General features: G+C 42.5%; 1 protein-coding gene and 1 long non-coding RNA gene across 3 annotated transcripts; one reads left to right on the forward strand and one right to left on the reverse strand.

The window, feature by feature from the left end:
* Positions 1-8,174: 8,174 nt before the first annotated feature.
* Positions 8,175-11,904, reverse strand: barhl2 (BarH-like homeobox 2). The gene is made up of 3 exons (XM_071487235.1): positions 10,939-11,904; positions 9,886-10,111; positions 8,175-8,825 (listed from the first exon to the last, which is right to left on the reverse strand). Exons 1-3 carry the CDS (start codon positions 11,486-11,488, stop codon positions 8,513-8,515), a joined length of 1,089 nt encoding a protein of 362 aa, XP_071343336.1. The 5' UTR covers positions 11,489-11,904; the 3' UTR covers positions 8,175-8,512.
* Positions 11,905-12,043: 139 nt separating this feature from the next.
* LOC139626758 (uncharacterized) lies at positions 12,044-18,819 on the forward strand. 2 transcript variants are annotated; one of them, XR_011692411.1, is made up of 3 exons: positions 12,044-12,957; positions 13,153-13,251; positions 14,692-18,819. It is a non-coding gene; the product is annotated as an uncharacterized lncRNA (long non-coding RNA). The 2 variants fall into 2 exon arrangements; XR_011692412.1 differs by having other exon boundaries at positions 13,156-13,251.
* Positions 18,820-27,422: the final 8,603 nt, after the last annotated feature.

Raw genomic sequence — 27,422 nt, forward strand, 5'->3', positions numbered from 1 at the left:
GAGATGACGGCTGTGAAATATCTAGAACTGCAGCGCCAATCAACAACTTGCATTCTGGCCTGAAGCCCACAGCAGTAAAGTGGTGAGAAGGCCAGACAGTGCTTAGCACCAGCTCCTAATCACATTTCACCACTCGGCAGGCCTGTGCTTGCACGTCGCAGGTACTTGTAAACTTCTATCAGTCCTTCTCTTCACACCCAGTGTTGCTCTCAATGTCACTCTTCACCAAGTTGATCTGGAGACAGCCTTAATTTAAAAATGTAATTAACTGTGCCATAACACAACCTCCAGCAAGTGCTCACTGCTTATTCTTGTGATTCAAAACAAAAACAAACAATGTGATGGAAATGAGGTTAATGTCACCCTCACTTTGCTATATTGTAAAATCAAATCCGGCGCTGCTCCTGTTTAGACAAGATTTCTTCTGCTGCTTCTGTATATATTATTTATCATCTCAACATTTAGTTGATTGTTATATACACAGTGTTCTCTAACAATATCATATAACAGATCACTGTCTCTGGAGCAATCGCTGTGTAATTTTAGCTTTATTACATATATAACACTTATTAGCCTTTAATAGAAGTGTTGTTTTCTTAAATAATGACAACAAATGACAACTCCTGCCTTATAGAAGATAAAATCTTAACTAACACCCGTCATGGCTACGTGTCACACACAATTACACACATACATGACGGATCAGCCGTGAAAACTATCAAAAGCAGAGTTGCTAGTGGTTTAGTCCAGACCAGTCCAAACTTGTATGATTGTCTGAACTGGGCACAGCTCTTGTTTGTGGTCTCCCACTGACTACCGAGTGGGCACAGAAGGGGACAGCCTTTTTCTCCCCATAGGCTCCCTGCCACCTCCTCATTTCCTGCTGGACCTCACCAGTAGACACCTCCCCGACTCTAATTACCGCAGCGTTAGTTGCAGTTCCAGCAGCAGCAGCAGCATCAGCAGCAGCGGCAGCCGTCTTCCCCACCAGCACCTTATCCCTGCAATGAACCACACCGCTAATTGTTCCATTACATCAACAATAACGCATCTTAGGAAGAACAAAAGATAAAAAAAGAAAAGAAAAAACACAGAGGTAAGGACTAACTTGACATGCTAATTTTCATTAACCCTGATCTTTCTGTTCTTTCATCATCCACCCTCCTCCCCATCGTCTTGCTCGTACAGGGTGGCAAAGCACTCAAATTATCCACAAGCATTCCAGCTATCACTAATTATCCAAAGAGTTCCTCATTAGGCTATTTCAAATCCAACCTTAGATCAACACTTACTCAGACCTCGGGGATTCTTGATTCCCAGCAGCAGTTAAACAAACAATCAGTTCAAAGGATCAGGTATTCTACTTTAAAAGGAGAAAAAAGCCAAGGGTAAACAACTGCTCATTTGAAAAGAAATGACTCCAGCAGCTCTCTGGCATGGACGCCCCAATCTATAATTCATTTTTCTCAAATACATTCGATTGCTCCCTTAAATTGGGTCATTAAGTTATAAAAAAAAGGTCTAAATACAAGGGTGCTTGTTTAGCCCAGACTAAAGCTTGAGCTCTCTCTTGCCTTTGCCTTAAAGCTGCTTTAATCAATATTCTACATTAACCATGGCTCAGATAAAACAACTTACGGTATATGTGAAAAGGGTTGTGGCAAAGCTACATAAAATTACTGCAGTTGCACTCAGCTCAACAGTATACTACAGCAACTTTAAGCTCATTGTTTCGGTTATTTGGCCTGTAATTTTACTGTTTTGGTTCAACCTCACGGCTCTAACAGTAATGTTTTCAGCCACAGCAGACAGCTGTATTCAGTGGACAAGACTAGGTATAAACCTAGTACATGGTAGGACCATGTATGGGTGTAAAACATGGGCTTGAGGCCACAACCCTTGTTACAGGCTTTCGGGCAGTCACTCAGGTGCCCTGAAGTCCCAGCTACTCGGAAACTGCAGGGAAACAGAATCACACTTCCAATTGACTGAGCCTCATCTCCATTATGGAAAATAAACAGTGTTTATTATATGTGCTCTGATAACAATAGGAAGCTGAATAATAACTAAACATGAGACACACCACCCAAGAGAGAGTGGCAGGGAGGGAGAGCCATTGGGAACTGCTAAACTGAAGAAACTAGCAGATCTGAATAGCATGTCAACAACAGAAACACGAGCGACCGGAAACGAGACAATACGCTTACTGCGGGATAACAGCACAGCAATAAAAGCCTTGTTATGAAATAAAGGGTTTCTGTGCACTAAAAATGCCAGAGGTCTTTTAATCTGAAATTGTTACAGGAAGTGGTGAGTTTGTAAATAAAGGCCCTGCTCTGCTGTCACGGTCCAGCCAAAAAGTCTAGCTACAATTGCACTGCAGAAACAGTTTGTGCCAATTCATTTTGAAAGAGTATAGGCCGATGGCGAAACTTAGTCATGTGGGATTTGGCTGACCAATGATGGAACCATAATCACTCAATTATGATCACTCAGTCAGTCACTCACAGGCATTCGCAATTACAGGGCTGGCCCCACTGATGAGCCCCAAAAAGCTCAAAAAACACATGGTAGCTGCCCAGCACCAAATGACCAATGACCAGACAAAGTTAGTTGCTAACTGGTGGATCTAGTTGAGCATTTAGCAGGCATTTATTTCCCTTAGAGGACAGAGAAAATGAGAATGAATCTTTCACAACACTTGCTAGATGACCATATAAAGACCAGACTGAAGGAATGCTAATGTGCTACATGTCTACTGGATATTTAAATAGACAACTGTTTGCTAATTTGTTAGCCACATCAACAGCTAATGTGTCAGTGTTCACAACTTGTTTCCCCTGTCTCCAACTGGCCAAAATATCGGTTATTATGGGTGCACACAGATGTGCTGCACACCATATGTTCCCAACCGGTGGTTTAGGTCGCCTGCAAATGGTTTTGAGATTAATCTAGAGATGATTGGCCAAACAGGAAATAAGAAATATCTAAATTTGTTTGATTTTTTGAGCTTCTCTCTTGTGAAATACTGGAGTGTGGCTTTTTAGGCCTTTGAGAAATTGAGGAGATGTCTTTCATAAAACGGCTCCCAACTTATAGACATGCAACCTGTAACAAACGTTTGCAAGCAGATATGGCCTCATATTAAGGGGTCACAAGCAAAGACGGTTAGTACTGTAGGTTGTGTACACAGCTTTCGGTTACACGAGAAGCAGGATAAGGCAGTGAGTAGTTTAGACAGGTGCAAACTGCAAACAGAAATCAGATTTTCCATTAGTTTTACAACCATGATGGCCAAGAAACAATCCAAGGATGGAATACTTGAAAGGATGTTTGCAAAGTGCACGCTACATTGTCCTTTGATTCCCCTTGCGTAGGTAGACCCTAACACCAGTCCCTGTTCCTTAGAGAGTTACTGCTACTCCAACCAATCACAATCCTAATGTGCAGTAATTTCAATTGCTTCTCAGCCCCCATCCTCCCGAGCACACTCCCTTAATGTCAGCGCTGTGCTCTGTGAAACACCACCAGAATTTGAGTCTGTCACTTAAAATATAATGCCGTCAGATCTGTTACTTTAACCTTGAAGCAATTAGCTGTTGCTGAGCCATAATGAATCCTGACATCACTCCGCTGTGATGAAACCCCTAATTGCTCTGTAAAAATTGAAGCTTTTGACATCACTGCTGACAGACTTTTTTCTTCTTGGTTGTGCGGTCGCATGTGACGGCGCCTGGCTGAAACTTGAAAGGTAGCGGAGCTTCTCTGCCATCAGCTGTCCTGTCACTTGACAAAAAGAGAGAGGGAAACTGGCTGGATTTGCTGAAATGATGAGGCCATTTAAACTATGATATGTCGTAGCTCTACGGCATCATTCAGCGGGACTGTTGCAGTTGTCCGTGCTAGTCTCGGCTCAGCCGTGAGGTGGGTGTTTATGAGATGATGAGTGGATGGCTTACAGCCTCCACCTCAGCAAGTCTGTTCACTGGTTACTCACTGCCAAACTTTAGGAGCATTTTTAGTTAGAGGAAGCTACAAGGCATGTTTTTTTTAATTGCAAATACTTTCTACCACTAATATGTTAGTCTAACTACTAAGTTAGAGGGACTAGAGGTAACATATTGTCAGGTCAGAGAGAATGGCAACTCAGTCTTTGATAATCATTTTTATGTATATTTATCTTTCCGCTGCTCAGAATAATATCCTCTGTGCATATTTAGTATCTTAAAAAACACTGTTATATATCTTGATAACTGTTTAAGATTTCTAATATCAGACTAGAATATAATGGTGATATTAATGATACAATAAATGGAAAATTAAATTTAAGTCAATTTGACATGTAATGTGGACAAATAAGATATCTCAAAGTAAATAATTTTTGGGCTAATTTATCACAATATCTGCTTAGAAACTGTCAGAATTATAAGGAATTTATTTGTAATGAGCCCTTACAAGTTTCATTTCAATAACTTAACTTAAACAGTTAAATATTTAATATGTTCAAGTAGGCTAAATCAAAAAAAAAAAAATCTTCTTATGACCCATAATGCCTCTGTGAGCCAGTGTAATATTTCCTCACACATAAATTTTTTAACATCTACATTAATACCAAAAGAGGCTAAATGCTAGAATAAATTATTTTCAAGAGGTTGCACCTGAAGACATCCATGCTGTTCGACTGACACTCAAACACACTATAGTGTATTTATTTCCAACTATGTGCAGACTGCAGCTCTTTGCTTCATCTTGCAGACAGAGGTTATAACATTGTCTGTATATCTAGGGTTTGAAAATGGGAAAACTGGAAGCAGGGTGCTGATGATTGGAAAAACTGCTAAAGAAGTGCCCACTGAGGACATACCAAGGCTGGCCGTCTCATTCTAGTTTCTCTCAGGTAGTCTTTCATGTGTTTTGGACGAAGATCAGCCCGCACTAACTTGATGCATGCATGTATTTTGGTGGCAAAAGCAGCACAGCGCCCGCCTCACCCCAACGCATCCATCTGATGTGTACTTCCAGCAGGAGCCATAATGTACAATTTTAAAATGTGATCTGTGCTAATAGACGCCGCTGGTCAAACCCTAATTATGCAGAGCTTTAAATTCTCCTGCAGGCTCCTCATGAAAAGGACCGCTGCTGCAACGCGCATCGACACACCGCCAGGCATGGGAACGGTCGACAGCAGCTGTTGATAATAGTGCACAAGATGTATAGGAGAAGTTAGCGCGAAGATTTTTGGGGGGTGGGGGTGGGGTTAAATTTGTGTTTAGTGAGTGATGTAGGAGATGTGATAATGAGAGGCCAAGGAGAGCAAGTGTTACCTCATTATTGTAATGAAAAAGATATCCCACCATTACATCAGTTGGAAAAAGTGGCAATTAAAGTGCCCAACAAGGTTCCTTGAGGCAAGAAGAAGAAAACGACTCTCTAAAGCCCATCTGTTCTGGATAATATGCGCCACGTAAAAGAAAGGCCTAATCCTCTTTATTCAAGTCTGCTGCACTTTTTTTTTCCACCAGTGATTGTGTTTTCTCAAGTATTGCTCATCTTCACCAGAACTCCGTGTGGCCTCAGCAGCGTATTCACAGATAGTTCCAGCCAAAACAATAATAATGAGAAAATGTCATATCTAATAAATCGCCTTAATATTTTATGTCAAAAACATCTTGAAAGTTTTTGGGTTTTTTTTTTGCGTATCAGAAAAACCATATCAAAATGAATTAAAAAGCATAATAATAATAATAATAATAATAATAATAATAATAATAATTTTACATCCATGATGCCGCTTTTGACTGAATCCATAACGAATGCAAATCATGCCAGACAGCTCATGGTGCCAGTCTCACTCAGTCTCACTGTGGCCCAGTTTAAAGTGACGAGATTTCAGCTGCTTTGTTTGTTGCTGTAAATTCGCGGATTTTCTGGAAAAAAAAAAAATCATACAATAAGCCGACGGTGGAGCAACGCCCAAAATTAGCAGGTAGCATGAGATGGTAGCAGCCTATTAATTCAGTGCTGCTGTATGGCTTAGGCGATTATTAATGAATTGGAGCAGCCCGCACAACCGCCGACACCCCCCACCGACCCCACCACCACCACCCCTCCCCTCCCACCCGCAGAGTGCAATAAATAAATAATGCTGTAGAAGTCATGCATATGAACAACATGCGTCGGCACTATACTGCTGTAATGGGCTGAAGCTGTTGGGTCAATATGGTAGGCTAATATTTTTCAACATTGGCGATATAGGCCAGGGCTGTTTTCGCAATCATCTCCCATTGCTTACAAGGCCAAGACGGGAGCGATTCATCCTCCACCAGCCGGCTCACCAAACGCCTCCTCTGCACCCTGATGTCCGTTATCCATAAACCCCGAGATTTAATGAGAATGGATATTGTATTTAGTGTAATTACTCTGAGCCACAGTGTACAGGAGCGCGCCATAATTGTGCTGTGAACACCGGAGCCAATAATAATTCTGGCGCTGTCTTAGCAATTTGCTTAAATGGGAGGGGAAAACGCATTTTAATGTGTCTATATGTCCTTAAAGGCTCCCGTCCATGGAGCAAAACGCAGGCTGCAGAAAGTGAAAGCGGCGCGGCTGTTCAGCACTGAATGACTGAGAGAAGTGTCCACGCAGGGAGCGACACGCAGGCGGCTTAAACAGGCATCGCTAACATGTGTTCAAAGTATTAAGAAGCAGCTGAACTTAAGCCTGCGTTTCCAGCCTCCACTGGCAAAGTGACGCTGCTGTCATGTCTGCGGGCCTGTGCGTGTGCGTGTGCAGCAGTGTCGTAGGCCGTCTTTCTCTCTAATATGACCAGAATGAAAACACCAGAAACAATCCAGCAAAACCAGCCGCGCAGGGAAACCTGCAGAACTGTATGGCCGTGTAAAAATGTAACAGGTAGAGCTGAATGTGTGCGCACGGCTGCCGAAGGTCCGCATGCAGCAAAGGTCAGTTTAGCTCAGTTGTAATAAGAAAACAGAAAAGCAAAACCCCAACCAACGAGCCCCGAGGCGCTAATTCACACGCAGCGCCTCCTCGGCTGACTCTCCGGGGTGCGCGCTTATTGGAGGCTCAATAAAATCAAAGTATTCTGATAACACTTCATTTCAGACCCGGGTCGTGTTTGTTCAGTTGCGCTCCTGGAACCACGGTGCAGAGGCAGGGACAGAAAAACGCGTGTGAGCACAGGAAGTCCCACTTCAGCTTGACGCAAAAACATGAAGATAAAAATAGATTTTTTTTTTTTGAAAGAAAAGGTGATGAAAAATGCAAATGATGTAAAAATGATGCAAAAATTAAAATGAGACTTAAAAAAACCACCACAGTGTGCTTTCCCCTCAATACTCGCTGAAGTTCACTAGCAGCTACTGGTTATTATTAAGAATGAGCAGATTATCAGCAGTTTTTTTTTTGTTTTGTCTTGCAGACTTCTTCCCCTGATCCTGCGCCTGATCGCTCACGCTGAGAAATTCAGGCTTATTGTCTGCTGTGCTCCCAGGGAACAGCTGCTAAGCCAAGGCCACATTCCCAGTATACCCGACTCATCAAAAGCATTCATCCCACCACCAATCAGCTGCTGCGCATCCATATGTATATGTGCTGGTAAACATAAATATAGAGGCGTGGAGACTGACCTCCAGTCGGTGATCACTAACTAAATGTCCTTCAATTTAAAGGCCATATGTTCCTATAACAAATTATTTACGTTGATCCATTTATGTCATAAAAATTATGTCAGCCTGAAAAAAAAAGGGCGAACTGTGATGAAGTGTGTTATAGGTCAAATATAGGCTCATATATATATATATATATATATATATATATATATATATATATATATATATATATATATATATATATATATATATATACTGTACATTTTTGTAAAAAATCTCTTACTCAATTAAAATTCACTAAATAAAATGTCAACAATCTTTTTATAATTTAAAAAATAAGATTTAATTGCTATGGCACTATATGGACAAATGTGCTAATCCAATACTCAATTTATAATCCATAATATGTCATCGATAAATTCATTGTTTTGTTAAAATAGTTTATAGATTTTTGAATCTTCTTCCTGATGCACGAACTTTTCATTTCTAAAAAAAAAAAATGAAATTTGGACTCAAGTTTCAATAGAAGCATCTGCAATTCAATTAGTATCATTACTTCTTTATTCATTCCGTTCTTCTCCATCTAATAAACTTTATAAGTTTATTTGCTAATGTAAGTGTATTTGTACAAAAGACAAACAAACAAACAATCAGACATGAGCAGTCCTCCTGGTCTGTCTCGGCCCGGACAGAGAGTCTTTAGGACTGGGTTTAGGCTATTTGGGCCTATATTAAATACCTCCTTTACTTCTGTAAAATGTCTTTAAATGTGTCTTTTTGATGGGAGAAAAAGTCCTGCAATGTGGTTCCGATGCAGTTACTCACATCACCTGTTCAACCAGGTTTTCTGGTCATCGTCTTTTCTCGTCTTAATTCGTGTTTTATCGCGGATGCGGTGTGCCGGGCATGGGGTTAGACAGGGGGTTTAGCGCCGGTTGCCCCCCCGGCCCAAGGCCATGAATGAGCACCCTCGGGACAAGAGGTCTCTGGAGGCTGGGATGCGGCGCGGAAGGAGTCCGGTACATACTGCTGTACATGGCTGCGGCCGCCGCGGCTGCCGTCGTGCTGTCCACGGTGCCCAGCAGGCTCGGGTGGTAGAAATAGGGCGACGGGAACATTCTCTGTAAGGCCGAGTAGTTTCCTGCTTCAGCCAGGAGCTCCAATCCGACCGCCGTTTGCCTCTTCCACTTCGTCCTGGAAATCAGATCAAAATACAACAGATGAATTATTTAATCACTTCGCTCTCTTACTAATTCCCCAAACGCCCCTTTAATTGCTATGCAGAGGCCTAATTATTGCAGGCAAGAGTTTATGGTTAAGGTTTAATTAGGCAAAAAGGAAATATCAAGACACACGTCTGAGGTCTCCTCAGCACAAACCGAACTGAGCCTCCTTTTCTCACACCTGCACGAAACCGTTGATAGATGTCGTTTATAATTAGGTTTTCAGATAAACTTTTATTTTGAAGAGCAGTGGGTGAAATGTAAAAGTTACAGGAAATTAAAAGAAGGTTTGCAGAGGAAAAGGTCTCTTTTTTTTTTTTAAAGAACAACATAAACTGCCAAGAAAAAAAAGGTAATTTCAAAAATGAAATATCTGCATCTGCATTAACTAACTGCTTAAACAGAGCGTAAACAATGCGTCTTAATGAAGCTTTCAACCAACAGATACATGCAACGTGCAAACAAAAAACTACAAACAGAAATGGACATTTTCAGAATATTTATGGGTCTTTTTTCTGCAAAATACATCTTGACATGACATGGCAGGACTTTATTATGAATGTGTTATAATGTCAGCCTCACAGGTGCAGCCTAAACATTTATCATGAATAAAATGAAGATTTTTTTTTTCTCAAGCTGAGAATCATTGGACCATTTGTTAAAAATCTAAATAGAAGTTTTCCCTGCATTTCCTCTATGTAATTACCCACTGGGTTTCTGTAGGTTAAATGGTGACTAGAAGTGTTGCCAAAATAAAGGCCTGTTGTCAAATACGTCAAATGTAAAATTGGAAGACTGGAAAAATAATCCAACAACTTTATTAAAATAAAATTCCAGATGAATGTGACATTAAAAATGTCTATTATTGAACATATATTTAAATATTATTTCAATGATTAAATATAGCTCGGCTGGTCTGAACAGCCTCCTGCTCTGATGAAGAGCTTTTTCCAGAACCAAACACAGGTTCTGTTGTTGCACCGTGCGTAATTTTGTCCTGTGTGTGTTTGTTGTGTCTGTGTGTTGCCTACCGTCTGTTCTGGTACCAGGTCTTGACTTGTGTGTCTGTCAGGTTGAGAGCCGCGGCCAGGTCCATGCGGTCCTGCACACTGAGGTATTTTTGTCGCTCAAAGCTCCTCTCCAGCTGGTTCAGCTGGTGGTCGGTAAAGGCTGTCCGTGCTTTGCGAGGTTTTTTCGTGCGCACCGGTGGACTGTCTCTGCTACTGGAGATTTCCCGGTCGCCTTCTTCTTTAGTCCCTAAACACAGAACAAGGCGGATGTAGTTAAACATGAAGCACTGGGCCTGTGGGCTGCTTTGGAAACTATTTCTCTTACTGTCCAATTTGTTTTATTTAGTCTTATTTCCAATAGTAATCCGATAAAAAAAAAAAACAACAACAACAACAAAAAACTGCTAAACAATAACAACCACACGGAAGCTCAGTCTCCATGCTTCCAGTCAAACTTTCACCAACTTGCTCAGACACAAAGTGATGCACACAGACACGTGTAGTAGATGAGCACAGAGCCAGAGCAATAAAAGACATTTGTGTGCAGCCTATTTGTCACCTGAAGTTTTTTTTTTCCTTCAGAAAACGAGAAATCAATATGTCAATCCATCTCTATTTGTAGCTGTTTTTCAGTGCACCATGATCCCCCCTCCAGGAAGAACAATAATCTCTCTAATTGACCCACTAGGGAGGCCCCGCGCGAGGGGAACATCACCAGGCTTACATCTGTTTTCACATCTATTAGACTAATAAAGGAAGCTGGAGCTAAGACAAAGAGTCAGACTGTCGAGCATTATTATTCTATTATTATTATTAATATCACCATCATCATTATTATTATCATTATTATTATTATCATTATTATTATTATTATTATGTGTCTGTTAATTGCTTTACTTTTAGTCCATCCCTGGTCTATATTTGTTGGCTACATTTGGGCTTTTGCAGCCTATAACACCTCATCTCAACTTCCATTTCTAAGAAAGGAAAACACCTCCAGCCCCCAGCTCCCAGCCCCCAGCCTCCAGCCTCCACGACCTGTTTCTGGGGTAAACGGTGCTGCTGCGCTCTTACCGTTGCATTTCATTTCGCTTTGAATGTCGTCTCTTTTGTCCAACTTGCTTCTGCTCTCGTCTTGTTCCAACTTGGGCCTGAAGCCGTCCGGAGCCGTGGCACTTTCTGGTTTTGGCGTGTGATGCGGTGAGGATACACTGGTGCTGTAAGGTGCGCAGGCTGCCAGCGGTTTACTGTCGCCCAGAATGTCTTTGATTAAGAACGAGGAGGTGGCAGTCCTCGGGGCGCAGCCGGCCCCGGCGAGCGGCTGCTGCTGAGGCGACAGCGGCAAACTCTGCGGCTGGTTGTGGTGATGGTGGTGATGCTGAAGGCTGTCCTGGACCAGATGCGGATCGGCGGCGTGCTCCATGGTGACCGAGATGGGGGATGAGGGGGCTGTTCCCACAGTGTCTATCTCCGAGCATGGTGAAGGGGTTGCCTGGCTCCTGAAATCCGCTGTCCTGCTGTCGCCCAGCCGAAAATCTCCGTTCATTAGCACGGGGTTACCAGAGTTAGAGGCGCTGGATAAAATAGTGTCTATCCCAAAGCTCGACCCGCTGGATCCTTCCATATTAAGAAAGCAGTGAAGAAGTCTTCATAACAACAGCGAGATGCTTCTCTTCCGGTGCAAAGCAGAAAGAATAAAGTCAGCAAAAATGAACTCGGAGTTACAAAAAAAATTAAGAAGGAAAAAAAAGAGAAGAAAACAGTTGACAAATAAACCCAGGAGAGAAACGAAATCCACGTTTACAAGCGGCTCAGACAGCCTATGGTCCAAGATGTTACATTCAGTGAAAATGCGGAAAAGCAAAGTGTGGGTCTGCGTAGTCCACGTCCCTTTTTGTGTTTGGATATTGAACTTTGTGTTAAAAGTTGAGGCGTATAGAGAGATATACATAGGGCTGACTCCTCGACATCAGGCTCCCCCTTTTTGCTGCTAATCGCTCCAGTGTTGCTCTACAATGACTTCCTATACTGACGTCACGGCCCACGGCGAGGGGGAATTAATATTTTCTCCTTTATAATAAACACTCTACGCCTTTTCTCTCCCTCCCCCCCCCCCCCCTCCGCCCCTTCCTCCTCCACCCCCCACCACCGTCCTCCTCTACCATTGGCTCACATCCTGACCGGCTCCGGCACCTCACCAATCAGGGAGTTGTTTCTTTATCTAGACAGTTCAAGCCAACCATTGAATTGAGTTTAATTCTAATATAGCTCTTTAAAAAAAAAAAAAAAAGGAGGAAAAAAAAAAAACATGCATGTGCTTTAAGGCCATGCTGGAAACATTTTATATGAAACATCTTAGCTGCGGCAGAAAAGACTGAGAAAGTGGAAAATAAAATTTAAAAAAGGAAGAGAAAAACATTTCAGAGCTCTAAATAATTAGATTAAGTCAAACTAAAAGGCTAAAAACCAACAGTGGCAGCGCAGCAGCTCCAGCACCATGGTAGGATAAATTATAAACGCTTTCTTTCATTGAAGTTTATTTATTTTCCCTGAATGTGTCTTGTTAAACTTCTCAGAGCCTATAAACCGGGAGTGATATTTAAAAGCCTCAACTGTTGCAGCGGGCTGCTTTAACAAATTTCAGAGCAGATTTTGAATTGAAAAATCATTGAAATGGAATCAAAAGGGCTGTTAAAACAAAAATTAAAATAAAAACTCAGAGGATCGGGCCATGATCTCGCCCTGATCAGCGGCGGCGGTGTCAGGATGGCATCTATCGTTATGGATATAATGTGAGAGCCGCAAGGTCGACATATTTAGGGATTGGGGGGGGGGGGGGGGGGGGTGACTGCCATGACAGCGCGTCTTGTTAATAACCATGTCATCCTAATTAGTAAAGTAATTATGAGGTGCTAATGAGCGTTCAAAGGTAGTAGGAATTCAGCACTTTTTCCCCCCACCGACGTGGACGTGAAGGATGGAGGAGGAACGCTCGGCGCGTCGAGCTGACAGAGCGGCTGCCGCGGCTCTGCCTGTGCCCGCTCCTCTGGATGATGATGCCTGTTCATGGGAAGTGCCACCTCTCTCAGAAAGGTGAATGTATACACGCTCCTGCCCCACATTTCCTCTCGGACGCGTGTTGTTTCTCTCACATGGACGCAGCCTCCGCGCTTTCTTTTTTTCCCCCGGAATTTGGGGATGACTCATCGAGCGGGTTTTTTATTATTATTATTATTATTATTATTGTTTAGTTTTTATTATATCATTTTTCTTTTTCTTCTCCTCCAGCAGGTTGATGATGAAGATGGTGCTGATGATGATTATTGATGGGAGACGGATGAAGATTTTATGCTGTTGTTCACGCTGTCCAGAAAGCCGGACTTTTAGGTTTGTTCTTGATTTAATTGCTCTTTTTTTTTTTTTTTTTTTTAAATTACATTCACCCAGAGAGTTTATCGATTAAAAAGAAACGTATTTATTGTATATTTCTTTATGTCTGTTCTGTTGGTCTTTTTGCATGAAACACATTCTCAAGGAATGTGTTTAAAAATAAGCTACTTCACTTTATTTCAAAATGACTTACGTCTGATTTTAACTTACATTTTATCGATTATTCGTTCAACTTTTATAAATACATCAAATGTTTTTCAGCAACTTCTCATTAACATTTAATATTTTGACTATGCACATGTTCTCATTCATTTACTGTTCATTGTTTGTTCGTTTTTTTTTTTTTTTTTTGTTTTTTTTACAGCAGATTTATGAATCAATTACTTTACTTATATTTAAATAAGGCCTTGTAATTTTAGTTTTTTTTTGTTTGTTTTTTTTTTTAAGAGTCTGTTTTGTATCAGGTACCAAAAATAATGAATGAATTAAATGATTATCTTTTAGTTGCATGTTTTTAATGAAAGTGTGGCAGGGCAGAGAGGGTTTTACTGGTGCAGCAGTGTCCATCTGCAGCAGCCTCCTCCTGTCTGTGGCTGTGCAGCCTCTCCTCCCGCCTCACATGCAGGCAAAGTCTGAGCACAAGGCGGCGACAAAGCCAGTCCGGACTCTGCAGCGGTGGAGCTCATGAGCAAAGCGAGGCCTCAGCTGCCGTTTAATGCGAATTACCGCACATTTCAGCCACAGAAGTTGATATGAAATGAATACGGACGTCAAACATTCATTAACCAGTCAGACATTAATGAAGATCCGTCTAAAACAAAGTGCCACTCACAGAAACAAGATTGGAGGAGCATCATGGCGGAAATATACAAAAGCCATTATCTCCGCAGTGGAGAGCCAATTAGAGCATCGTGTCCACATGCAGCCTGTAATCAGGCCTCTCCCAAACCTTATTCCCTACAAATCGCTCAGATCGGATCAAAGCGATGCTTAAACACGTCAGTCAATGTGTGCAGAGCCATGCGGGCTGTTCGTCAACCGAAAACAGGAGCAATCAATCGCTTTATTAGGTTTAAGGCACCACAGGAGCAAACTGAATGCTACCAGTTAGGGTATCGTCTTATTGGCCTCAGCTGATGGTCGATGATGGGGCAGTGTAATAGTGGCTGGCACCATATTGATTCTCCGGCGGCTTTGCGTGTAAGCTGTCACTTCACCGCTGGCGACCTTTAGGTTGCACAGTTGCAGCGTTTACACAGAGACAGCCCGCATTTAGAGCGCCAGTCACTGCGGGGAAGAGGCTGCAGCGGCCGGGGGTGCAGGGGGATGGAGGAGGTTGTTGCGTTTTTTAACAAGTTTATAAAAAGACACAGTTAAGAGTGAAATAGGTTTAAGGCTGCTTGTGAGATCAACTTATCCTCACTGTGTTCACTGCAGAGACGAGACGTCTCATTTTTTTTTAAATGACATTGTGATCAACGTGACGAAAAGCAGAAGCAGGATCCAACAACCAGGACAGATGAGAGGCCGCTAATGGTCGGGCTGGACTGAAATGTGCCAGAAGAAAAAAACATCTGTAATAAGCTTTTTAAGTTATTTGCATACAATCCATATTTAAAAATATCTTTTCATAAAAGCATTTTATTCAGTTGTAATTTTTTGACTGCACCTGTCACGTTAAGGCATGAAACTGAAACTGTAATTTGTGTCAATTTTACTGTTTCCTGCTTCTAACAATAAAGAGTCAGGAAAAGTTAGGCTGCACATTAAGTGTTTCATCTGTTAGAGTTACTCACAAAAATAATCCCAGTCACATGATCTACTAGACAAGCCAGTAATTAAACCGCACCACTTTGAGAAAAAATTATATTTTGAGGAATTTTACTTACCTAATAGTCATTTATGATAATGGACAATCTGAAGCAATAAAACTCTATAATATTTTTTTCTTTTTACAGCTTGCAACAAATGTTTGTATTTGAAATTTGAGTCACTACTTTGGTATTGCATTTTTCAGTCCACACTGTTACAATGTGAAAACGTGAAGATTTGGGTCTAAAGTGTTACTGAGAGTCTCGTCCAAGCCTGGCCGTCCTTCACAGATGGTCAGATGGTCAATTGTATTGATTAAAAGCCGTCTAACGGTATGTATGATTTCTAGTTACTCAAAAGTCAGAAGATCATTGTGACTAATCAAATCTATATCCTCACTTCAGTGTGTTGGTCAACAGATGAAGAAGGAGAAATGCATTTACTGAAGGCTAAACAGGCTAAATGTTTTATTTGCCCATGCAGGGTTAGAGGACGACTGGATGTAGCTGTCAAACCTCCAGCAGCCTGCTGGATTCTTCACAATCCTAAAAAATCAAATCCTTTAAAATCCTAGAACCATGTTGGTGCAAATCAGTCTGCTGCAATGATGACTTACTTCTGGAAAGAAAAAAAATAAATAAACCTCTCGTGAAATATCTTCCCAGACTTCAGAAGTATCTGGCTCCAGCAAATATCTCACCCTTAATCTTTGTGTGTTTGTGTTTTTATGATGTTCCCGAGAGGTCACGATGAGCCAGTGGAGAACGTGTGGTTTGGAGGAGAACAGGTGAAAACAGGGAAGGTAACTGGGTGGGTTACAGTGCTTCAAAAAAAAAAAAAAAGCTCCAGTGATCTTCCAGCAGCTGACACAGAAGTTCAGAGAGAATTAAAACGTCTTCATCGCTATCAGCACGGGCATGTTGCTCCAGAGAATTAGTTTCAATCAAAACAGCTTCTGATGAGCACTCACCGGTCTCTGACCACGTCCCGAAACTACATTTTGTGAAAGCATCTTTTGTAAGTGACGACAGTTGGAAAAATGATCTTTCTTTTAATGTTCTGCTCAGAAAACAGATGCAAAATTCCAGGCCTCACACAGAACAACATGTCTCTTTAGTCTCTCACTGTAAATGTGTTGATCAAGGTTTGTTCTCTGAATGTGGCCCAGTCAACGTACTTAACTGTTTTCAGTTGTTATGTGTCATTTCCTGCAGCTGCACGGCAGCTCCAGAGCATTTATTCATCCAAATGAGTCACAGGTTGAAATGAAAAACACGATAAGGGAATAAAAAAAAAAAACAAATCAACTGATGATGGCTGAGAACCTGTATATTCCATACACTGAAGATTTCTAGTTTAATTGCCTGTACAGTGCTGTAATATGACAGGTCTGGAAACAACAGCTAAGAAAATAACTAACAACTTTTACTTTACTTGCAAACCACTTAGTGCAACTAAGACAACGCAGACCTGAGATCAGGTCGAATGAAGCTCTGGATGTGGCTGTCAACCAGGAAACAGTGATGTAACTTCACATCAGCTGTCAAGTAATTCATCTTATGTCTGGACAGAGTCTAAATGCAGTGATTCAAAGGACGGACTCTTTGGACGTGACTTTCTGGCTATATTGTAAAATATAACAATAAAAGTGCACAACGCAGTTAACACAGAGTTGTACACCATCAACCTCGCATTAAATATTCTTACACAGTGGCTTCATTTCCAAAGTTATTCATCAAGAATCATTCAAACTTTTGTTAACACTCTAACCCTTCTTGGCAACAGTGTATAAACACTTGATGAATGTTTATAACTCATTATAATCTAGTTGTTATCAGATATAAAATCAAGTGTTTATCCGTGTATCTGGCAGGAGTTAGAACCAATAACTGCTGTATAAACAGTAAATGACTGATTGATAACACAGTTTAAAACAGCTGTAATCACATGCAATGATTACACACAGGTTACACTTGTGATAAAGCATTTATCAGCAGGCACGTTTTGAACTGTTGAGCTCAAAGGTTGATTCTCGACTTCAAAAAGAGAAGTTTGCCACAAAAGCTCGGAGCTCAAGACCCACTCAGTGGATTCCTCCAGGGGCTTTCAGCAGCACCTAATGTCCTTCATCAGCAGACGGAGCTCAGTTGCCATGGAGAGCGATGTTATAAATAAATACATTCTAATTTAATAAACAAAATGAATATATGTAATGAAGGTGATAATATAATTTGTAAATTTAATTGACGTCATAATCATGAATATGAATGGAGGCATAAGAAAACATGTTCTGTATGATGACAGTTGTGTATCTGAGCTTGGTAAAGGATGATTTTGTGCAGCACCCTCAGTGTGGTGGATGTTGGGATCGTTGGGGGGGGGGGGCATTCACACCAATTACTCTCTTTAACAAGTATATTAGTGATCAGATTACACATGCAGGACAAGCTGCTACTCCTCTGGCAAACGGATAACATTTTTCATTTCAGTGTGCTGGAGAAAGGCTAAGATGGTGCGATGATGGGAATCAAATTTCAACACAAAATGATATCCCAGGAGCTTTGGAATTAAAGGTTGCAGCGTGAGAGCGAGCTGACATTTAGAATGGACGTACTGTACATTATTCCAACCTCTGAACGTCACTTCGACTTGTGCAGTAATGAAACATGTGACATTCAAGTTCGATCCAAAGTGCAGGTTAGTGTTAGTCTATGCCGTCCAATTCAAAATATGATAAAACACAAGGGGGGGGGGGGTCTACCTTTATTCATCAAGGGTTAGCCCACTGGGCCTCAACATCTCTGGTCTGTTATGAGAATAAAATATCCTGAAAAAAATCATGCACCAATGTCTAAGTGTATTTTTTTTTTTTTTTAGTAATGCTGGCATGACAAATATTCAAGGAAAGCAATGCCACTGCACAGGATTGTGTTTTTTTTTTTCCTCCTTCTCACTGAGGTACATGATGAGAAATGCTCAGGGAGAGGAGAACACATTGATTTGAGTGTGTTCCAAACGCAGACTGGCCCTGACAAGGTTGTTATAACAGTCGGAGGGGTCTATACAATCACTTAATTACCAAAGCTGTCAGTCAAAGAGGGTCGCTGCTGGCTCCATCCATGGCTGCGAGCGGCGTTCCACTAGCAGCCTCCCTGAGTGATTGATCCATGCTGATGGCATCGCAAAAATAATTACAACTCGTCTCCTGATGTGTGATTCCATACCACACTCACGCTTCACGAAGGTAATCGGGGGGATCAGGAGGGGTCAGTGCCATTTCCTATTACCTGAAGTCCAAGCAAAAGGGTAAAACAATGCAAACAGAGTGAGGCGAGGAGAAAAGACGGAGGAGGGAGGGGTTGGGTGGCAGTTTGGTTGGGGGGGGGGGGGTTGATGGACATTACGAATAGCTGAAGAAGCTTGTGTGCACTTTGTCAAACTGTGCTGTGTGATTTTTTTTTTCCTTTTTTCTTTCCTCCCCAGAGCCAGAAACAGCGCATACTGTAACAGATTGATGGTGTCCAACATGGGGTAATGCAAATTCAAAACAATCACTGGGTCATTAAGTTGATTGGCATCACAATTGTCAAGCTGTTGGAGGCTAAGTGGAGAGGGGCTGCGGCTCATTCACAGGAGTCCGCCTGCATCAGAGAGCAACACTTGGTGTCAGCTCGAAACCTCAGATCAGCGGCGAAGTTTGGCCACAAGTTGCACAGCGGTACAGGCATCCACACCTCTCTGGTGGAGAGTCAGGGTGGGAAAAAATTGGTGTTGATGCCCTTTTTTCCTGGAAAATTAATCACACTTAAAAGAAAGGACAGTGTCCAACCTGCAGATTTTCTCTGTGAGTGTATAACGGTGAAAACGGCTGAATGCAGGTGCAGAAATCAAACTAAACTTTCAGATAAAACTATGCTGAATTTTATTTTCCCTCATAACTGTGTCCAGTATCAATATTTCTGGTCTTGTGGAATTTTCCTTATAGATATTTAAAATGAGTTAAATATTAGAGGTTCTGTAGCAAATGACAGGCAAAAGCAGCACTCTGTGGAGACATTCATATTCGTGTTTAAAGCGTTAACCATCATTTAGCGTCTCCCTGGTCTTGACACAGAACTGTAGCATCCAGATGTGCAGACTGGCAAAGACATGATGCATTTGTGACACATGTTACCCATCCTTCAATTCCTCACCGCAGCCTGCACTGTAAAACAAAAAAAAAACAAAAACACAAAAACACAATGTAAATCATGAGTCAAGCGAGTAAACAATGTACATATGGTATCTGCACCTGAAGGGACCATCCCATTCTTCTCCCGTTATTGTGAGCAGGCAAAGTGGAGGCATGATGTCACTAATGAACCCTGCAAAGTGCGGCGGTGAATAATGAAACACAACGCTGCATTTTGCAACAGAAAGAATAAAAGGTGAAATCACCAGCAAGCAAGGGAGGAAAGAGTGAAAGAAAGCAAGCAATGATTAAATGATCAAAAGCTGGCAGAGTGAGTCTCTGTGTCACTGCAAGGCACACTCATCTACCCACAAGTGAAAGTTAGGTTTCAAGCACAGTGTAATTATAGCTGGGGATGTCAGTTTGACATTAATGCAGCCAGCAGAAATTCCCTAATTGGCCTCAGAGGAGAAAGTGAACCAGAAAATATATTAACATTTTAAAAAAGCATATTTTGCCTAATCCTTTCACTTTCCAACAATATTTGAAGACCAAAATGCCCCAGGCATGAGAATTTAAATGAGCAATTTTGTTTTTGAAGGAAACGGCCAATGAGACAGAAAATAGACTAAAGGGAAATCATTAGTGTATGAGAGATCCTGACAGGCTCGCCTTGCTGACTGGCTGGCCTGTCACTAGGAGTCTGTGTTCTTCAGCTCCACGCTATGAGCTAAGCTGATAACATGAAAAGACCCATAAACGTGCAGCCAGAAGTCAAAGCCTATTATCTAGAAATTCAAATGTGAGGGTAGGGATGAAAAAAAAAAAACGGGGAGGGAGAGGCCCAGCTCTGTCTCCTGTAGGGGAAAACTGGCCAGATCCAGAGATCTTGTAATAGGCCCTGTTATCCGACACAAACGTGTGGCAGCAGCGCTGCCAGAAAATATTGCAACAAATCATAACATCACTCAAAGAGGGGGAGATAAAAGCAGAAAGACCGTGGATGGCAACAAACTGCTTAAAGTTAGGAAGAGATGCAATGTCACATGTGCCCATGCTGATGTGATATGACTGTATCAGAGAAACACAGCTAAGTGCAGTCAGGAGACGTTAGCCCAGTCCCCCGGTGATGAAGCAGCTGAGGCAAGCATTGCCCCTGGCGTGGGACTGCAGGGCAAACTGCTCCGGCTCGAGATCCTTGCCCTTTTGAAACAAAACAGAGAGGAATGGCCAGGGGAAGCTAGCCGGCCTCAGCAAAAGGGGGCAGGTTTATTTCCTCCAGCAATGAAGAGAAAAAAGAATGATTGAGAAGACGGAGGAAAGTGAGAACAACAACAGATCTCAGAGTCTGCGTCTCTTTTTGTGCGACAACAAAGGGCATATGATATTCCAACCTCCTTTACAGCCGGCTGGTCAGAGGTTTCTTCTGGCACCTCAACATCCCCGCCTTTATTCTGCTCACAATCATACAAGGACCGCTTGCCAAGGTATAGGGCTTTCAGTTTTTTTTTCTATTAGGCTGTTACCCTGAACACAGCAATTTAATCAGGCCCTTTGATAAACATTTGACACAAAGCAGTGGGCTTCTGTCTCTGCTGCCTACAGCCCAGGGCAAGAGATTGAGACTGACGAATTTTCATCCACAATTTTCTCTATTTTAACTCCACCTGTCAAACAGTATGCCAGTCAGTGTGACACAAAGATGGGGGAAATCAAAGCCTCTCTCATCTTAAAGGAACACAGACGTGCAGAGGGCTACAAGTTTAGCGGGGATTACGGCGGCACACAGACAACGAGCAGATACGGATCAGGTGCCGCAAAAGCAAATATTTCTGTATTTAAATGAAGACGCAGCGTTAATCACCAATCAACAGCCGGCTCATACTGTATTCAAAAGAAGCTCCTGTGAAGATGGAAGCGCAATCATCTCCTTGAGCAATGTGTCAAAAACATCCCAAACCCCTCCCTGCCCGAGGTACCTACTAGTCTGCAACAGCCCGGACCCCTCCCACTTCTCAACAGTCATTTGCAACAAACATCTAACTAGAGGAAACTACAAACTACAAACCATTTGACCCTGAAGCATGGAGTATGGAGCAGCCCCCTCTCACCCGATGGAAGCAGGCTCAGGTCGCCAGGGTCAGCACCTTCTTTACTGCGCCTACAGCAGCATGGAAGCCTCAGACTCGTGGAAACATCTGGGGACTCAACATGGCCTGAGAGCTTCGTGGACCCGCAGCAACGCTCCCCAGAGACCGCGGAGGAAATGTGCGCCGCAATCACACTACACAAGCAGCAAATCTAAATGCAAAGTGTGATTATCTATTCATTAACTCCCATAATTGAGGTGAACAGCACTAGTTACTAGACTGTCATAGAGGCTGCTCTTATTTGCCCCTCTGGTGCCAGCATGCAATATAATGCAGACAGCAAAACATAACACATACAGTATTCCAGAGGCGTGGATGCTTAGAATAAATGATATGACCTCTGGCTATAGCATGGCCTTCAAATCTAAATCCCTACCTGACCAGCAAGAATCATCCTCCTTTATTCATTCTTCCTGCATACCAAATATACTCTGTGCTGAATCACATCTCCATGAATCTTTTGATTCCTTTCAATCAGTTTCAAGGACTGTAAACAATGGGGCCGTGAATATGATGGGGAAGGAAATCTACCTCAGCTCAATTAAGGAGCTGCCCTGCAGCCTCCCGCGGCCCTGAGAGATAGGAGCTATAATTAGAAGAGGGCAGTAAACTTGCAGACAATATTGATGATCCACTCCTGACACCTCCCTCATGTTAGCATTAGCATTTTCCCTGAGCTGGGGCTCATGTCAAGAGAGGCCGGTCTCTCGGAGTCCATGTCAGCAGGGGGGCTATATATGAGCTACACAGCGAGGCCACATTACAGCTGCAGAGAGTGAGAGAGACAGAATGTGAGAGAGAGAGAGGGAGAGAGACACCCGGGCTCTCCTCTTGGTGCTCGTCCACCTGATGGGAACACAGAGACTTGGCTGTTCTCCCCCTCATCAATACAGCAGGGCTCTTTGTCAGTAATTTGCAATAAGTGTCCGCGCCACATCTTAAGGGACCTGGAAATCATTACTGGCTGAGGCCCTACTCTGCTACTAATTGGATGCGTTGGGCCTTATCAACTGAGGATTTTCCGAGACCTTTGACAGATACCAATTCGAAAATCATTGTTCAGTTGTCAATTTAAGAGACCGTTAAAAGAGCTTATTTTAATTTTAATTGGAACTTCCTCCTGCCTTCACAGTGAGCTGTGAGGATTAAAAATGAGCTCAGGGCATGTGTGTATGTATGTGTGTGTCTGTTCATACTCCCTGAGAAGAAGAGGTGGGGGGGGCTATGCAGGTCAAATTGACGGGTAACAGTTCTGACCAGCGTATGAATGAAGACGGCACACATACACATTTAGTTTACAAGAATCTCACAGCTTTCCTGGGGCTTCATCATCAACATCAAATAAGTTGGAATCTGAGCTGCAAAGCTCCCAATTAAGCAAAAACCGCATCCGCTTAAGATGTTTGTTGGGCAAGTGTACTGGGACCATCATCGATCACCCCCAGTAAACTGAGCGGCTGATAGTGCTGCCCTAACATATTTATGTGCTGCACTCTCTCAATGACCCTGAACTGAAACACTCTCTTGGCTTTAATAAGGCCTGGGAAGGCTCAGCCCTGACTATGTATGCAGCTGTGCTGGGGAATGGCTGCGAATGCTGGCAGATGCAGCAAAGAGCTAATATGCGTAAACGGGCGTAGGGTCTGAGATGTAGCTGCTGACGGTGACGCGCCCACCCAGGAGCAGAGGGCGGCGGACGGAGGGCGAGGGGACGAGGCCTGGCAATGAAAGGGAAGCGAATTGTTTTGACACCACTGATAATTTAAGATGCTAGTGATCCCAGTGGCGTGTTGCTCTTTGAGTGATGCCAAATATCACCCCAACATACGACCAGTGTAGCACAATGACAACAGAAGTTGTATGAAAGGCTGTACTGTTGCAATCCATGTTTTCTTTTTTTTTTTTCTTTTTTTGAGTAAATAGAGCTGTCATTTGATAATAAATCTGGCATTAATGTTAATTCTACCATCCAGTATTTGCAGTATTAGAGGCTTAGAGCAGAAGAGCAATACTGTTCAGAGGGTAATAAGTGTCTAATTAAGGACTAGACAGGAGGGAAATTGCCAAGGTATAAAAGAGGTTTTTTCTTTTTTTTTCCTGCCTCCTGCTTTTTCACAACCATGTCTCTGGGAGCCGGCGTTGTGTTTGCCGGCTGTTTTACTCGCTGTCAGAAAGGATTTGAGGCAAGGAGCCATCTAAGCATGCGTACGAGGGGATTCATTTGACCTCATTATACATCAATAAAGAAGGAAGCCGGTTTACTAAATATCACCATGCTGCCCGCACTTCATGTCAGATCATGCAGGAGTGTGCTAAAAAAAAGAAAAGAAAAAAAAATGATTCCAGAAACGTCTGGTGAGCAGAGAGGGAAGAGGGAGGAAGAGGGGGAGAGAGAGAGAGAGAGGGATGGAGGGAGGGAGGGGGGAGGAGGAGGAGGGGAGAGGGGCTGATGGGGGGTGGTGGTGTTGGTGGGGTGGGGGGGACTAGCCAGGAGGGATTCTGACAAGCACAGGAAAAAAGCAGATACGCAAAGCCCTGTTTAAGAGCAGAGCAACTGAAGAAAAAGATTTATGCTTTTAATTAATGGCAATTAAACCATGCCTGTTGGGCTGGCCTATGGCAATTGTTCTCAGTAAAAAGGAGGCCGAGCTGGTGACAAGCATTTGAATCCACTAAGTTCTACCAGGGGAGCTGACACTGCAGGCATCAAACCTAAACTAAATCAATAAAAGAATTAAACTTTTATAAATTGCATTTTGACAAGTATCAGATAGCGCTAAGCTTTGATATTACGAATTCCTCCGAGGTGATGCAAACAAGGAGAGGCACACTTAGAGATCCAAACAATCAAAGGGTCTCGTTAGCATGTGCTGTCAGATGCAGCAGTGCTATTAATTACTACAAATTAATGTGACTCTCTCCACCTCTGCTGATTGGAATGATAATCAAGCTCGGCTCTGCACAGGGAACATATGCAACCCTGCCAAAAATAATAAGGACAGAAACCAACAGACGCTGCTCTATGGTTGTGTTTACAAGCCCAAAATGCTTGTTGCTTATTTTAACCTGCAGCCACAAACACACACACACACACAAACACACACATATGCAAACCAGCACTGCTTTGCTGATTTGCTGTGTATGTACATAAATGTGCATATTTTCTTCATTTGATTTTTCAATAAACCCCTATATCAGTCCAACACATAAGCAGACTTCAAGGTTGCTGATCATTTGCTGCTCCTTCCCCCATCGACACACACACACACACACACACACACATTTGTAAGACAAAAAAGTAGCAGTTAAACTGAGCAATATGTGTTCAGACAAAAGTAGGCGTGACACTGTCTAGGAGGGGAGCCAAAAAAAAAAAAAAAGAGGAGGGGAGGGGGGTAGGAAGTGTTCAAAGCTGGCATGACAGCTCAAACGTCCTGTCACTTAAATCACTGTTCATATCTGCACATCACGAATCCAGAAAGGCATCCAGCATTGTAGTGACATCATGCTCCGGAGCGCCAACAAGCTTTCTAAATGAGACTGAAAGCAGTAATTACTGCACGCCCCCGCGCTAAATTGTTTACCATGAGACCGATCCAGCCTGCTTGTGCTGCTTACTCACCCAATTTTTCATCCTTAATATCGAGATCCTTAATGGCATTCAGCTAACACTAACACGCCGCAGCTCACACCAGTCTAATTTGTTCAGCAGTTATGTATTATTCATTATTATTCAATGCATTTTCAGAGTGATTTGCAAATTCTATCAGTACACTTAAGTTTACACACATAATACAAAATGTAAGATTTTATGTTTCCCTACAAGACACAATCGCTTTAAGGGAAATAGATTTTACAGAGGTTGGAAATGTAAATTTAATGGCACAGATAAATGGATACTCTGCCTTGTGAACATTAATATGTGGAAATTATTTTAATAACTGCAGACAGCAAATGCCCAGCAAAGCATTTGAAGGGAGACGCACCAAAGCGAGGCGGTGTAATGAACTGAACTGGAAATATCTTCATTCTTTATCGGCAGGTGAGTGTTGTCAGTGCGACACAGCACCAGCTGGCCTGCATGTGTTTGCCCTTGTTGACGCTGCTTTAAAGTGTAGCCTACATGATCTCATTCCCTTGATAAATTTGTCCCAGACTCCACCTGGCTTTGGCAACCCCTGACCCCGCACCCCTGAGGACCCTAATCGTGACCTAATGGTGACTTAGGGCGTGTTATTAGCCACTGTTTGTGTGTGTGTGTGTGTGTGTGTGTGTGTGTTTGGTTCTGCAGAGCTGGACAAAGTAAAGCGGTTTGACTGGGTGAAAAAATAAATAAATAAAAAACAGAGTCTGTCAAGGTCCCAGCGGCTAAGGAGATAACCTCTCCTCTCCCATCTCTAACTGAGGAACTTAACAGTGATGGAGGCTCCGGTTACAGACTAATTTCTATGCAATTCTGGCTCTCTGATCTCAAGTTAAAAGACAACGTCGACACTCTTAAGAGCACGCTCAACTCTTTTGTGCATAATACGCCTAAAATTCAGGTCAGCTGTTGTATTTTTAATTTCTGACAAAGCATTCCACCTTCATGAGGAAACATGTAAAAGAAAAGGCGTGAGGGCGGATGCTCAGGCTCGCACCACCTCCCATTGTCAAAGAGGTGATTGAGCAGTAATGAAATGGGCTGCGATGAACATGAATGATACAACAGGAAGTGAGAAGCCTATAGAGATGTGTGACTATATAGAGATATTGTGCAATTTATAATAAAGAATGTATCACATTATGTGTAACCTCCTCCTCTGATTTTAATTCTTAGCATTTATATGCAGTTAGACCTCATTATGATAATTTGATATTTTGACTGAATGGCTAGAGGCAGGATTATAAGAGAAGTCTGTTTTAGAATGTTAATGTCTGCCTTTGAAACTAATGCATGTATTTATTGATTTTTCACTCCTAAATCTATCCTTCTTAAGTTGTCATGGTTTAGTTGGAGGAAGGGAAGGGGGGTTGAGGGTGGGTTTTTTTTTTTTTAACAAAGTGGTCAGGGCCCGAACTGGGGAATGCAAGCGGTGCATAATCGTTAACATCGAATCCCCTACAAGCATATGTTACGCCTCATCTTTTTTTTTTTTCCTTTCTTCAGTGTCACATTTCACAGATGTAGTATTAGCTACAAGACATAAGCAAAGGCAAGAACGAGGGAGGAAAAGGTGGAGAGAAAGCTGGCGGAGGAGAATCTGAGAGACAGATTAATGCCTTGCTGGTACTTCAGTGTATCAGGACAAGGATTACTGCAGTAACAGCTGTGCCCATGAGTCCCCTGACTGAGAAGAATTACAAGTATTATCACCTACATCATTAAAGTAGGGTTCATAGACGTGGAATGGCTTCAATCAATTCATCCCCAGATAACACCGAGCCAGCTGGACCCCCTGCGTGAGAACTTGACTTAATTGGCCAATAAGTGTTGGGGAAGGGTGCATGCTATTTGATCAAATTACAGGGCCCCGGCAGAAGGGATTACAATTTTCGGATGAGTGCAGAGCGAGGCTGGGCGGCGGAGGGAGACCGCGGGTCAGGGCTACTGTTAGCAAGGGCCCAAATAAGCCTTGTCCGTGGCTAAGTGTGAGGCCAGTGAAAAATGGTGGCCCACTTGGCACTGGGGAAGCAGAGGAGGAAAGCAGTATCCAGGTCAGCCTTTTGCTTGGGGAAATGTACTCATTCATCATCCCCCCTTGGCCTCATTTCTGGCTGGTGATACTTGTAAACTAATAAGTTCCTTGTGCTATTTAGCTAGGATCATTATGCTACAAATTCTGTAACTTTTTAAAGCAGATAGAGGGGGGTGTTTACAGTAGAGGAAACGAAACAGAGCAACAATCAAAGGATAGGAAAAACTAGCTCTGAACAATATTAAAATCATGATATTTTTAGTGCAAAAAAACTGTCTTTATCTTGAAAATCAGGGTTCAGATGCTTAGCTTTTAGCATCACACACAACAGAGAGGCATTCCCCATGTTGGGCTGCT

This window comes from Trachinotus anak, unplaced genomic scaffold (genome assembly GCF_046630095.1).
Source record: "Trachinotus anak isolate AG129_WGS33_773 ecotype Australia unplaced genomic scaffold, CSIRO_AGI_Tana_v1 ptg000010l, whole genome shotgun sequence".
Taxonomy (NCBI): Eukaryota; Metazoa; Chordata; class Actinopteri; order Carangiformes; family Carangidae; genus Trachinotus; species Trachinotus anak.